Here is a 14377-nt window from a genome sequence, read left to right as displayed (position 1 = left end):
GATTGGCTGTACTCTGGCAGCTGGTCCCAGATTCTGGTGAAGATCCTGGCACCATTTGTCGGAATCCTAGTGATCTTTATTCTCCTGTGTGGCGTATGTTCTTGCTGCATCGTGCCCATGACAAAGAAGATGGTGTCAAGAATGTTTATTGCTCATATGTACCATTACAAATTGATTTCTGTCCCACAATACTCTGATGATGATGATACTGACCCAGACAGCGTTGTCTAATGGACTTATCCCTACCAACTAAAAGGGAAAACCCCCTCACTGTATACACCACTGACACACGAAGATCCGAGTGGGTAAGGCCGGTCGGGCCCCTGCTTACACCGTCGTCGGCAGGCGACCTACGATGTCACACAGGCTCGGGTTAGGCCCTGTGGGGACCAACGCGCAGGCAGGATTTCGTTTTTTGTTTTTTTTGTTTTTTGTGTGTTTTGGTTTTTGTTTGTTTTAGCTATGATTCTTATAGTTAACCATCACTTATTACTACTATGTTTTCTATGTTTTATAAGAAACACTCTCGACCTCATAAAAACGAGGTGGGAGGAGGGGAATTTTTTCCTTTACGAAGGTTTTTCGCCCCTCCACAAAGCTACCTACCTGTTGGATTTCTTAATGATGTGTAAACTTGAAACCTCTGGTATTGTTTTCACGGATGTTCTTCGAAATTTACCACAGGGGGGAAATGTAAGGCATATTAAATCTAGTTATTTGTAATTTTCTCTATTATCTCTATTATTCACGTCACAAATGGCTCTGATGGAATGTACTTGAGTTCATACTATTTTTATTACTTATTCTCTATTTTTCTACTCTTTTATATGATTCTGTTTAAAATATATGCACACTTTCAGTCTTTATTTTGAAGGATACAGGAAAGTCATCATGGTATGTTTTTACAACTGCTTGACTTCTTCTCAATAAAAACATTCAGGTCACTGAGCCACGGGGAGAGAAAGGGAGTCATTCAATGGAGTGGGTCCGTTTTTCTCCCCGCGGTTACTGGAGGCCTCCTGTTGATATCAAACCTGCGTCTTCCTTGACTCTCATATCAGCCAAAGATTAATATCCCAAATTAATCTGACAAATAATCAACCTCATAAAAGGAAAAACTATTGAGCAGATAATAAATGATCTAGCTCATTTCAAGAAATAGTTTCTATCTAGATTAGTAAAAATACATAAAATGCGCAAAATCAGTTTTCAATCCGTACATTTTCCTATTTATGTCATGATTACTGATTCAGAGCACCTGCGGCTGCCTCGTTGGCGTCAACAGTCCTGAGCGCAGATTGGTTCCCTGACTCCTTTTAAACCCCCGGCTTCCAAGGGGAAGCTGTCAGACCGTCCTGCAAACCTACACTTTTGCTATGCAAGCTCTGTACCCTCCGACAATCTCCTGCCCTGTTTTCTCCTGCCTGTTACCTGTTGCCGACTTGTTTCTGGACCCGTTCTTGCCCTGCTCTCCCGTCCTGGCCATCGACCTGTTTTGCCCTATTTCCTGCCTGATACTTGTTGCCGACATTTTTCCTGGACTCGTTACCGCCCTTGCACCCCTGTCCCGGCTATCGACCAGCTTTCCTGCCGCCCACGACTATCCTCGCTCGACGCGGAAGTTGCACTCCCGCGTTCCTGCCATCAGCTACCCGTGTCCGACAATCATCGGATCGTGGAAGCAAGCATTGCTCTCTTTTTTTTCAATAAAACTGAGTTAAACGAACGCTATTGGGTCCTGTCTCCGTTTCTGGCTTGTGACAATTTACCTATAAATACATATATCTTAAAAATGAGAAAATGTACACCTAAAATAAGCCTACCATTTTACTAATGGGGTAAGAATTTAAATCATGTCAATTTAAATTATTTCTTGTAGTTATTAATTAGTACATTTTTTAATGTCCCTTTTTAAGCGTTGGAACCTGGACTCCTAAATAGAGACAATAAAAAGTTACTCTAACCCTTAACCCTGACAAACCCTAACTAACCCTAACCCTCAATCCATAACCCTCTAACCCTAATACTAACCCATAACCCTAATCCTACCCTAACGCTAACATTACACAACCCTAAAACCTTAAGTGTCTAACCCTGTTGCCTTCAGAATTTTAAACATGTCAATTCTGCGAGTACTAAATAAAGTTGAAGATTTGTCACCAATGAAGTGTCCTAGTAGTGAAAACAAGTAGGTTTATGTGCCACGAGACACCAGAATCATGGGTTTTTGGGAATAAAGGTTGGACACTCGGCCTGCAAAATAAGTTACACGGCAATTCAATTTTCAGTTTATAAACGCACGAGCTTGATTCAACGGGATTCTTCCCGCCTCCGGGCGCAATCGTCCAGCATCATGTTGAGTCTATCAAAACGCACGGCGGGGCACATAAGGTCGTTCAGATACCTCCCACGTCCCTCCAAGAACTTCTCCACGCACTGAAACTGTTTTCTTCTTTTTTTCCCTCTTTCGACCTTTGCTGGTCACCTCGCCAAAACTGCGAGCGCTCGCCTTGTTTCTATGGCGACCGCAGCATTGCAATGTGAAGTGGGTTCATGTTGTTAACAATGAGCAAATCGTTCTGGTGTTGAAGGGGGCTTGAGAAAGGGACTTGGCATCGGACCCCTATCCCTCTCCATCATGACCTCTTACCCTTACCCTCATGACCCCGCCCAGACAAGTGGGAAAATGGCTACTCACCAGGCACTGGCACTGCTGACAGTTTTCCACCCATGTGTCGCCGCTGCCGTAAGTGAGCGCCCCGTTCTGGTGCAGGCACTGGCTGCTTAGGCGAGGGTCGCACTCGGGGCAGCAGAAGAAGTCGGCGTTGGGGTTGTCGCAGTCACAAACCATCCGCCGACACATCACCCGGCCCGCCTGTGGCCCCCGAGGAGGCAAAAAGAAAAAGCACGTCAGTCAGGAGATGAGGCGGACACCTGTCTTAACTCTCTAATACTAAAAACATTAACCCTAACTGTAAGCCCCTAACCCATTACCTTAACCAACTAATGCTTTCCACAATCCGAAACCCTACCCCTAAAACCTTAACGCCCTAACCGTAACCACAAATCCGAAACATAATCCCTAACCTTAACACCTGCTTCTAACCCTAAACAACAATCAAAAGACAAAACCCTAACCCTTGACAGTCGGAAGAACCTCAACCTTAACGCCTAACCCTGACTAACCCCCTAACCCATGGCTCTAACCCTAGAATTCCAATACATAACCTTACCCTTCACCCGTGCTTCAAACCCTAAACCCCAACACTTACCTAGACCAAAACCTGAGCCTAATACCAAAACCACAAACCCCTACTTCAACCCAAACAATATCCTAACCCCAAACCGTAAACCATAAACACATTCTAACCCTAAACCAAAACCCTAAAATCTTAACCATAACTACAAAACCCAAACATAACCTAAACTCTAACCCCTACACTAACACCAACCTAACCCTTACCCCTGACCCCGAGCGAAAACCCAAACAAAGACCCCAACCCTATCCCCTGCTTCCATCCCTAAACCCTAACTCCTACCCTAAACCATAACCTTAACACCTACCGTATTTTCCGCACTATAAGGCGCACCTAAAAGTCTTATTTTTTTTCAAAAGCTGACCATGCGCCTTATAACACAGTGCGCCTTATATATGGCTCAATATTAAATTCGCAAGGTCTCGCAACTACGAGAAACAGCCGCCGACTCCATTTTTCGCGCTGTGCATACTGGGAAATATTAAACGATTGGTAGTTGCCGGGGCTCGTGTTGTATTTGTTTACTAAGTGGCAAAATGGCTACCCCATTAAACTGCTTAATTCATATTCAACAAATACAGTATTTGTCTGAATCCAGGGTTATGACTGGTGAAGATGTAAAGCACAATTTACCTTAAACAAACGCAGAATTATTCAGAATGTCACGTTTGAGAGAGAGAGAGAGCGAGAGAGAGAGAGAGAGAGAGCGAGATTCTCTTTCATACGTGCATTTGTATAAGAAAATGGCTCCTGTTAAGAGACACGCGTACAACGCCGAGTTTAAACTCAAAGCGATCAGTCACGCAGCACAACACGGCAATAGAGCGGCAGCGAGAGAGTTAAACTTAAATGAATCGATGGTACGGAAGTGGAGAAAGGATGAAGATAAGCTCCGCCAAGTAAGGAAAACTCAACAAAGTTTCCGTGGCAATAAAGCAAGATGGCCAGAGTTAGAGGAGACACTTGAACAGTGGGTTGTTCAACAAAGAGCGGCAAGCAGAAGTGTCAATACGATAACTATACGTATGAAGGCAACAGCGGACGTGTTGGATGGCCCATTCACTGAGATATGGTCAATTCGAACACAGCAGAAGAAGAATTCGAGGGATTCGTCGATGAGGAGCTTATAGAGTGATCTTTGTTTTTCTTTTGTGTGTTTACGTTTTACATTTTACAGTTATTATGTTATTGCTTTGCACTCGTTGTTTTTGCACATTACGAGTGTCACTTTATTGCGATTGCACTAACGTTTCATTTAAAATAACAGTATCAGACGTTTTTTTCTTTGCGTGTTGACTAAATGGACAAAAAATAAAATGTTATGTCGATGTTGTTCAAAGATGTTAAAGATGTGTCACGAAAATGCTTTACCTCAGAGAAAATAATAAAACGGCTGTTTATTTATTTTGGGAGTGAATGGAGTTGTGGAAAGCTTGTTTGTTAATAAAGTTTGACCTTTTTGAATGCTTTGTTGACATTCCCTTGAGCGTGGCAACATCTAGAGGTTGCATAAAGTAACTACATTCTCTACTGTAGTCAAGTCGTCACATTTATTTACCGTAAATAGCCCTTAATCCCAAAAATGTCTCGAAGGACTGCACAGGATTACAATTACAAAATTGCACAATTACCTGATCTTAAACCAGCATGCACTTATAGCGCCTTATAATGGGGTGCGTCTTATGTATGGCATAAGTTTTAAAATATATCATTCATTGAAGGTGCGCCTTATAACATGGTGCGCCATATAGTGCGGAAAATACGGTACTTTAATCCTAATCCCTAACCATAACCATAAACATAAATGTACCTTTGCACTAACCCCGACCCTAAACCTTAACCCTTAACACTAACCTTACCCTAACACAAACCCTTACCCCTAACCCCAATCCTAGACCCTAACTGCTAATCCATAACCCTATCCACTGCATTTAACATTGAAGCCTAAACCATAACATTAACACCTACCCTAACCCCTAACCATAACCCCCTAAACTTAGCTTTTACTTATGACTTTAAGCATTTTTACAAATTACAATTACAAAGATTAAACAACGTCTTATTTGCATACTAGTTGTCCTTCATCTGCCTCCCTGTTGACTCTCCTCACAGAATCTCTTGTTTCCCAGCTGTGTCCCGCATCCCCGCCCACCCGCCGCCCGGCACGAAATAACTTGTTTACGTGGAGCGCCGGGCACGATTCATTTTGACAGGCAGGGCTTCCATCTCTGGAATCAATTAATACGACTCATTCAATTAGGGAGCCGCTCCTGACCGAGCGACTCCTTTGTCATCAAATGAATCATTTGCTGCTTGAGCATTCGCTAGCGACGCTAATCCGCTATAATCGTCTAGCAGTCCCGCCGGGCGGGGTGTTAGTGTCGCTTATACGACAATGGAGAGTAAACATTCTTGAGGAGAAAAAAAACAACCAATTTTAGGCATGGTTTTGTTGAGTAAGCAGGAGAAGTCGGAAAAATGTTAAACCTAAAACTTCCTTATTTATTTTCTTTCTCTCTCCCTGCCTTTCTCTCTTTAACTTAGATCCTTACTTACTTACTTTTCCTTCCTTCCTTTCTTCTTGCCTGCCTTTCTCTCTTTAACTTAGATTCATACTTACTTATCATTCCTTCCTTCCTTTCTTTCATGAACTTAGATCCTTACATACTTGTTTTTTTTTCTTCCTTCCTCTCTTCCTTTCTTTCTTTCTATAACTTCGATATTTACTTACCGGTACTTACTTTTCCTTCCTACCTTTCCTTCTGCCTGCCTTTCTTTCATGAACTTAGATTCGTACTTACTTATCATTCCTTCCTTCCTTTCTTTCTTGAACTTAGATCCTTACATACTTAATTTTTTTTCCTTCTTTCCTCCCTTCCTTTCTTTCTTTCTTTCTTTCTTTCTTTCTTTCTTTCTATAACTTAGATCTTTACTTACTTACTTTTCCTTCTGTCCTCCCTTCTTTCCTTTACCTGCCTCCCTTCCCTTCTTCCTGTACTTCCCTCTTTTGTTCGCTTCCTTCCAATCTCCTTCCTTCCTTCTTGTATTTAGCTCCTTTGGTCCCTTCCTTCCTTATTTCCTTCCTTCCTTTTTACATCGAGTGGTTTATTACTATTTCTATTTTGCAGCTTATCTACCAATTGTTGCAGCGCAGAAAACTGTCAGCACAGTATACGATAACGCCATTTTGCTCATAACATTTTTAGGTTTATTTTTCGGTTTTGCAAAGAAAAATACAATTGGCAAAATTAAATAAAGCCCCATGCTTTCCCCCAGAAGGAAGACAAGCGTTACTTACGCAAGTTCTCTCTCACCTACATCTAATTCAAGCTAACAAAAGAGCGTTAAGTGAGACGCCGCCTGACATTTTCGGAAAAAAGGCGAGCGTTCCTGTTTTCCCGTGTGGCGTATGTTGTAAAGATGCGCTCCCTCTGGCGCCCCCACAAAGAGCTGACGAGTCGCCACCTCGCCGGCCTGAAAGCGAGACAATTGGCAAACGTTGTTCTTTCCGCGCCGTGCATTGTTTTAAATGTCACCGATTGTTTCAGTGGGAAGGACAGAAAAAGGACATTACAAGTTGGCATTTGCTGCTGATTGGCCCGGCAGGGGGGTACACATCAGTCATGGTTCTTTGTTCAGAGGGGAGACGAACGTCCTGCCTTCAGCTCTATGGCACGCGCACAATCAAAAGACTGAAGTACCTGCCGGATTGAGCCTCACCCTGATTCATCAGCATTTTTCATCCCCTCGCTCATCTCGCTCCGATGTAGCAAAAGTGTTTGCAATCTGCGCTTAACACGTTCGCTGCCGTTGGGAGAAGTAGAAGTCGAATTGGCGGTGTGCACGGACGCAGAGGCTCACAGCTCTTCCGCTAATTTTGTATTTATTACCGTTCTCTTGTCTTTTTTGCTTTCTTTTCTGGACACATGCGTGGCCAATAATACCTATAGTTAGGAGGAACTCATACAATTGGGTCTGAGTCTTAATTTCGACTTTTCGGGCACTTTTTAGACTTTCTACTTTGATATCCCGAACGGGATACTAAGAGATCCGGGATCTCCGTGGATAGCAAACCAACTTACGAAGCGACGGAGACGGCGAAGGGATCGTAAACAAAAGCGAGGTTGTCGCTCGGGCAAGTGTGCTAAGCTAAGGGAGCTACATCGGCGAAACGGCAGAGAAGGGCCCGAAGATGATGGCATTGTGCCTAATTACCACATGTGCGGTCCCTTCTCAAGGTTTCTTCATTTTCCTCATGTTGAGGTTTTTGAGGTTTTCCTTGCCTTAATGTAAGTTTTAGATCAGGGGATGGTGTAATAATAGTCTGTAATAATAGTCTGTGGTTTGCAATAACCTGTGTAACCCTTTGAGAGTCTTTGTGATTAAGGGCTATTCAAATAAACATGACTTGACCTGACTTGACTTTACCTGGCAGGAACAGACGGAGCAACGGTCGCTGTCCAGCACCCAAATCTGACCGCTGTGCTTGACTTTACTGTCGTGGATGCAGTCGCCGGTGCAGTTGTGGCCGTGTGGGCAGCGGCAATCGTAGCCGCCATCCAGGTTGAAGCAAACCGTGTCGTTAGCGCACGTGTCCCTGCCCGTCTTGCATTCGTTGATATCTGCTCCGTAAAAAGTAGGAATTACATCAGTGACGCCGTGTTTACAATGCTGCTAACAGATCTTTACCACTGTTATCTGAATAAACTTTTTTTTTTCATAGTTTGGCCTGGGGTGCGACTTATACTCTGGTGCGACTTATATGTGAGATTAAAAACACATTATTGGATCATTGAGTTTTAAATGTTTATTACGGTTATTGTCATGATTATCAATGGGAATCACCTGCTTCCGGTCCTTTGGCGCCAACCGCTGCGGGCTCTGATTGGCTCCCTGTCCTTACTTAAACCCAGTCCTGTCAATCCCCTGTTGTCAGTCCATCTGCGAACCTCAGTGAACACAAAGCAAGCCTTTTTCGACCCTGACTCCCACCTGTCCTGTTTTTGCTACCGTCTGTTCCCAGTTTTTTATCCTTATCAAGTCTGCTCTCCCATCCCGGCATTCGACCTCTTTCTGTCCCTGACTACGTTTTCTCTCCTATTCTGGCTCACGACTCGCTTCCGACCACGTTTTTGCTCTCGTGTCCCAGCTACCAACCAGCTTTTTCCGTCCCTAACACCGCCATCGCTTCCGCGGTTGAAGCACAATCCGAGTACAAGAGCGACTTGCTTCCCACGTCCAGCGAACACTGGATCGTGGGGGCAGCCCTTTCTCTTCCAATAAAACTTGTGAGAAATGCAACGTAAGTGGGTCCTGTCTCTGTTCTGGTCGTGACAGTTATATCATTTGACATTTATAAGTAGTTTTCGGCACTACATCTGTAATTTATAAAAAGAACTGAGAGGAGCTGAACAAAAAGGGGGTTGAAAAGAAAATCATATTCCGTGGATTACAAGCTGCAAATACTGGAATATGTAGCCAAAACCAGTCAACGAGCAGCAGAAAGAAGGAGGGGTTCTGGCAAGATAGCGAGGAGGTGGATCTATCAGTCCAAATTAAAGACATTTTAGCAAAAATCCGTGAAATCTCGGAATTTATGGAAAGGAGTCGCCCGTAAAAAGTGTTGACCAGTCGGGGTATCACTCACTATAATTTTTGCCTTGTTGCATTTCCGACAGATTGTCAAAAGCCAGCAAAAGCAGACGTCATTGAAGCTTTTTTTCAAGAAACTCGAGGCAAAAAAAACAAATATTTCTTTATTATTTCCTGTATTATTATTATTATTTTTTTTTACATTATGTGCCTGTTATTTTAAGCTTATTGTGCAGCAATTGAATTGTAACGTATATTTGTTTCATGTTCTGATGCTCTTTCATGATTTCTTCAAAGAATATACTGTACGTTTGCTGGGCTCGGAACAGATTAGAGAATTTACATTCGAAAAGCAGCTCTACATTCGAAGGTTTCAGGTTACGAAGCTACACCCAGAACAAATTAATTTCATAGGTAGAGGTACCACTGTAAGTTTTGGGTGTTGGATTTCATTGAAGAAATTTCCCCCCAAAATGTGGCTCATACTTTAGATAGATAGATAGATAGATAGATAGATAGATAGATAGATAGATAGATAGATAGATAGATAGATAGATAGATAGATAGATAGATAGATAGATAGATAGATAGATAGATAGATAGATAGATAGATAGATAGATAGATAGATAGATAGATAGATACTTTATTCATCCCCATAGAGAAATTCACACTTCCAGCAGTATCCTTGTGTTAAAAATAAAATAATAATACAAGAAAATAAATAGAATACAGAAATACCCAATATAACATGTTGAAATAGAGTATTTAAATAGTGCTTCATAAAATTTAGGTGCGATTTATATGTTTTCTCCTTTCAGATTATGTATTTTGAGCTGGTGCAATTTATAGTCCCAAAATACGGTAAAAATGTATGTAATTTCACAGTATTTGACCATTAAGTAACGGTCAAAAAGCTAGTTTTTCTTTGAGGTGGCGACCCTACCTAGCTCAAAAACCAAGTGACAAAAATACCATCCATCCATTATCTGCACCGCTTATCCTCAGTAGGGTCGCGGGGGTGCTGGAGCCCACCCCATTAAAATAAAACAAAATACTCTCTGTAACCATTTTAAATGTATTTAAGAAAAATGGTTTAGCAGTCATCCAAGTATTGTAATAGTAATTTACTGCTATTTAAAATAGTTAAGACTTTAACATTTTAAGGTTCTTTAACTCTAGATTAACTATCTGGGGTTAAATATTTAAATAGATATACTCTGCTTGAACTCTAAAGACTAGTATTCAAGCAGAGCTGAGCAGTTATTCTTTTATTGCAGGAGTCCGGAAGTAAAGCTTTAAAGCAGATTCAAGTGAGTTAAAGGATTAAATCTACTTTAAGAAGTCCGGGTTCAAAGTTTTGGATAAATTAAAATCAAAGTTAAAGCTTTACCTCCAGGGTTTTATAGCACATCAGCGTTAATTCCTTGCATCATTAAATAAACTTTATAGCTTTTACTTGAGAGCTAATATAAATATTCAAGCAGTTAAAGTAGAATTAAAACTTGAACTCCAGACTTGACTTTAAAAATTAAAGCTACTTAAAGCAGTCTGTATATAAAGCTGCTTTTGACAGTTAAAGCGAACTTAAAGCTTTAACTCCTGGCTGTTTTAACATATTAAATATAAAGCAAGTTTTAGCAAAGCAGCAATAAAGCATCTTTGATTCTTCAACTTCCAAGCTACTATAAATATTCAAGCAGATAAAGCAGAGTTAAAGGTTTAACTGCAAACTTAACTTAAAGCTTACTTAAAAGTCTGGACCTGAATCTTTAAATCTGCTTTGGATAGAGATGAAGCAGACTTGTAGCATTAACTCCAGGCTGTTTCAGTACAGCAAACTTTAAGCAGAGTTAACTCCTGGCAGCTTTAGCAAAGCAGCATCAAAGCATTGAAGGTTTAACTTCAGAGCTACTACAAACGTTCAATGATTTTAAGCAAAGTAATGCTTAAACGCAGCGTCAGCCATGCAAGGCGATTTCATGTTTACTGATTCGGGGCACCTGCGGCTGCCCCGTTGGCGCCAACAGCCCTGTTCGCTGATTGGCTCCCTGCCACTTTTTAAACCCCCCGGCTCCGTGTTAGCAGTGTCAGACCGTACTGCGAACCTACGCTTTTGCTAGGCAAGCTCTGTACCTTCCGACAATCTCCTGCCCTGTTTTCTCCTGCCTGTTGCCTGTTGCCAACCTGGTTCTGGACCCATTTCTGCCCTGCTCTTCAGTCCTGGCCATCGACCTGTTTTGCCCTGTTTCCTGCCTGATGCCTGTTGCCGACCTCTTTTCTGGACTCGATACCGCCCTTGCTCTTTCGTCCCGGCTATCGACCAGTATCCCTGCTGCCTACGATTATCCTCGCTCGACACGGAAGTGCCAATTCCGCGTTCCTGCAATCAGATACCCGTGTCCGACGATCATCGGATCGTGGAAGCAAACATTGCTCTCTTTCTCAATAAAACTTTGTAAAACGAACGCTATTGGGTCCTGTCTCCGTTTCTGGCTTGTGACAAACTATTTGTTTATCGGGGGCATTAGGGATTCAGTGTCTTGCCCTAGGGCACTTTGACATATATGGACAAACCTACTAAACTTGAACCAATATTTTTGACTTCAAGTCCATTTAATGCCCTACCTCGTGTTATGGAAAGCCAATGTAAGCAATACTTGAAATTTGAGTTGAATAATATTTGAGTTGAAAAGTCAATTTGCAGTTATGTAAGAGTCTTCGGCAAAGCAGTCTCGGCCTCATCTCACCTCTCCAATCTCTTGAATGACGAGGAAGAGCCACAGTTAACACGCTCGCACATTTCCTACACGTGTGATACCGTCGCCTACTCACCGACGCACGACTCTCCGTTGGCAGAAAACAGGCCGTTGTCATGGTAGCCATCACGGCACTCGCAGTGGTACCAGCCGGGCAAGTTGACGCAAGTGGATTTGCTATCGCACTCCACAAAACCGTCCGCACACTCGTCAATGTCTGAGAAGGGAAAAGACCAAAGTTTAAGACCCAAACGAAATGCAATCCGTGTTGACGTCGCAGAGCACTGATTGGCTTAGAATCAGGGTCCCAAAAAAAGTGCAGCGTGAAAAAGGGTCCCTTCAGGGTTTATTGTTTTTCTTATGTTGAGGTTTTTGCATTTTTCCTTGCCCTCGTGTTGGTTTCAGATCAGGGGATGGTGCAACTGTGGCCTGTGCAGTCCTTTGAGACATTCTGTTCTAAAGGGCTATACAAATACATTGGATTTTCACACTTTTGACAGATAAATGTGTTTTCATGCAACATACTTCTTTTCTAAATGAAGTGTCGCCCTTTTTAGTTAAAAAGATCTCAAAAGGAACGGAAATAGTATTGAGCTCAAAACAAGTGGATAGGAAAAAAAGAAAACCTTGAAAGCATGCACCCGTCACAAGCAATAGTAAAATACATTTCATATTATCCCAGGGATACATTCATGTTAAAAACATGTCACAGTCTCACAGAAATTATTTTAGTACTTCCCGGCCCCAGTACATCGCAGGTTGAAAAATATTCAGCGATGGATTATCTCCAATTGCATATTGCTGCAAGCAAGACGAGCATACCGTATTTTATCAGGCCTGGCAGCTCTTTCTTGCCATTTTGTCCACCAAAAGTCGAGCAACAAATGTGTCGCCGCGATATATTATCCCTGATCGCGTATTGCTAAAAGCAGGGTCCGACAAAGTTTACTTTTGTCAGCCCTGGTGGCTATTTGTTGCCGTCATTTCCACCTAAAATGAACAGTACTTGTGTATACGCAATCCATTATCCCCAAACCCATATTAATGCGAGCAGTGACCAGCAGAAGGCAAATTTGTTTGGAAGCATTCCCTTCTGGCCCACATAAAATGAAATGAACGGTCGTGGCTGTAATCCATTAATCTCAGTCAACTAATGCTGAGAACGGGGGATGAGTGAGTATTTTTGTGTCATTCCTGGCTCCCTTTTTCTGTTCTTTTTGGCTAAAATGGACAATACTAGTGAAGCCTTGATCCCTTACCCCCAGTTAAATATTGCTGTGAGTGGGTGTTGGCAGAGCACATATTAAAAATGGGGATGGGGGTACTTTGCGATTTTCACACATCACGGGGGTACATATCTAACTCTTAGTTCAAGTTCTCTATTTTATTCTATTTATTATTTTATTCTCAGAACATTTTTGCCTCATCGATTAATTAATATTCCACACACACTACTACTGTGTGACCTTAAAAAAAGAAAAAAAAAGACTCTGAGTAAAAAGTACTGTGTTAAGTTCAAACTTGACGATGTCTTCAATTGAAGATTCACCTCAAGAAGAGCAAAAATTAAATCGGCGGCTTTAAGTTTCTCCACGAGGTAAAAAAAAACACAAAGAGCGAGTGGCTGTGTGTGTCATGATTTGCCAAATGCCGTGTTCTCCTGTCCCGGCTACCCGTACCCTGATTCTGTTTTCAGTATCAATCCCTGATCCAAGCTCCGTTCTCCTGTCCCGCCTACTCGTATCCCAATTTTGTTTCCTGTATCGATCCCCGATCCAAGCTCCGTTCTCCTGTCCCGGCTACCCGTATCCCGATTCTGTATCCTGTATCGATCCCCGATTTGACGTCCCAGCTACCCGACTTGTTGCGACCTCCGACCACGCTCCGCCTCACATGCTGGCTGCCCGACTTGTTCAGATCTCAGACCACGCTCCGTCTCCCGTCCCGGCTGCACGACTTGTTCCGATCTCCGACCCAATTTGTTCGCGAGGGCTTCCCCCGATCCTGTAATAAAGCATTGTGTGAAACGTTACGCATTTTGGTCCCCTGCTTGTACCGGTCATGAAGAACCTGGAGATGAATGCAGAGTCGATGGGATGTGCTGACACTTTACGGCAGAGAGAAATCACATTCCTACCAACAATGAAGATCTCATGAACCAGAGGGCAAGGTCCTAAGCTTTGGATCATTCTTTGTTTGGTTAAGCTCAATGATCAAGGTCTGATTGTATACCATATTAAGGCAATATATAATACAATCATCTGATGCGGACTGCCTCTTCAAAGCATCCTTGTTGGCCAATTTTTTGGAGTTTATCGGAACTACTTGGCATACACTTGAGCAGCCAATCCTACTTTCCCTTTACTGAAACCAGATCTTTCCTAACTCTAGAGCACGAGACACAGTTCAGAACGAATGAATTAGATTTCATACATGAATCACATCAATAACACAACAAGCTTTCTAGGGCGGCAGTAGCTCAGGAGGTCGAGCGCTCGTCTTGGGATCAAGGGATCCCAATTCGAATCCCGGCTCGTCCGTGTTACATGTCGAAGTGTACTTGGGTAAGACACTGAACCCCTAATACCCCCAATAAGCAGGTTAGCGCCTTAAAATGGCTGCAAGGCCGCTATTGGGAAATGTGGAGCACATTGTAAAGCGCTTTGGGAAGTCATTGACTTAAAAAGCGCTATATAAATGCAGATCATCAACAACACATTGCCAGTAACATGTTGAAATTGAGAGGGTGGGGGGTTTAAATCCAACAAGCA

The 14377-nt window shown here is 42.5% G+C and overlaps 1 protein-coding gene across 1 annotated transcript in view; it reads right to left on the bottom strand.

The window, feature by feature from the left end:
* The window catches only part of nell2a (neural EGFL like 2a), a 187781-nt gene that overhangs the window by 12184 nt on the left and 161220 nt on the right, over positions 1-14377 (bottom strand). The window contains exons 16-18 of the mRNA XM_088340362.1: positions 11683-11823; positions 7686-7879; positions 2699-2875 (exon numbers count right to left, since the gene is read on the bottom strand). Coding sequence (XP_088196488.1) covers positions 2699-2875; positions 7686-7879; positions 11683-11823 — 512 coding nt within the window. The remainder of the gene's footprint in view (positions 1-2698; positions 2876-7685; positions 7880-11682; positions 11824-14377) is intronic.

This window comes from Urocampus carinirostris, chromosome 7 (assembly GCF_059441175.1).
Source record: "Urocampus carinirostris isolate Australia breed hairy pipefish chromosome 7, RoL_Ucar_1.0, whole genome shotgun sequence".
Taxonomy (NCBI): domain Eukaryota; kingdom Metazoa; phylum Chordata; class Actinopteri; order Syngnathiformes; family Syngnathidae; genus Urocampus; species Urocampus carinirostris.
Note: the sequence above shows the minus strand (reverse complement) of the source record. Positions and strands in the feature narration are given on the sequence as shown.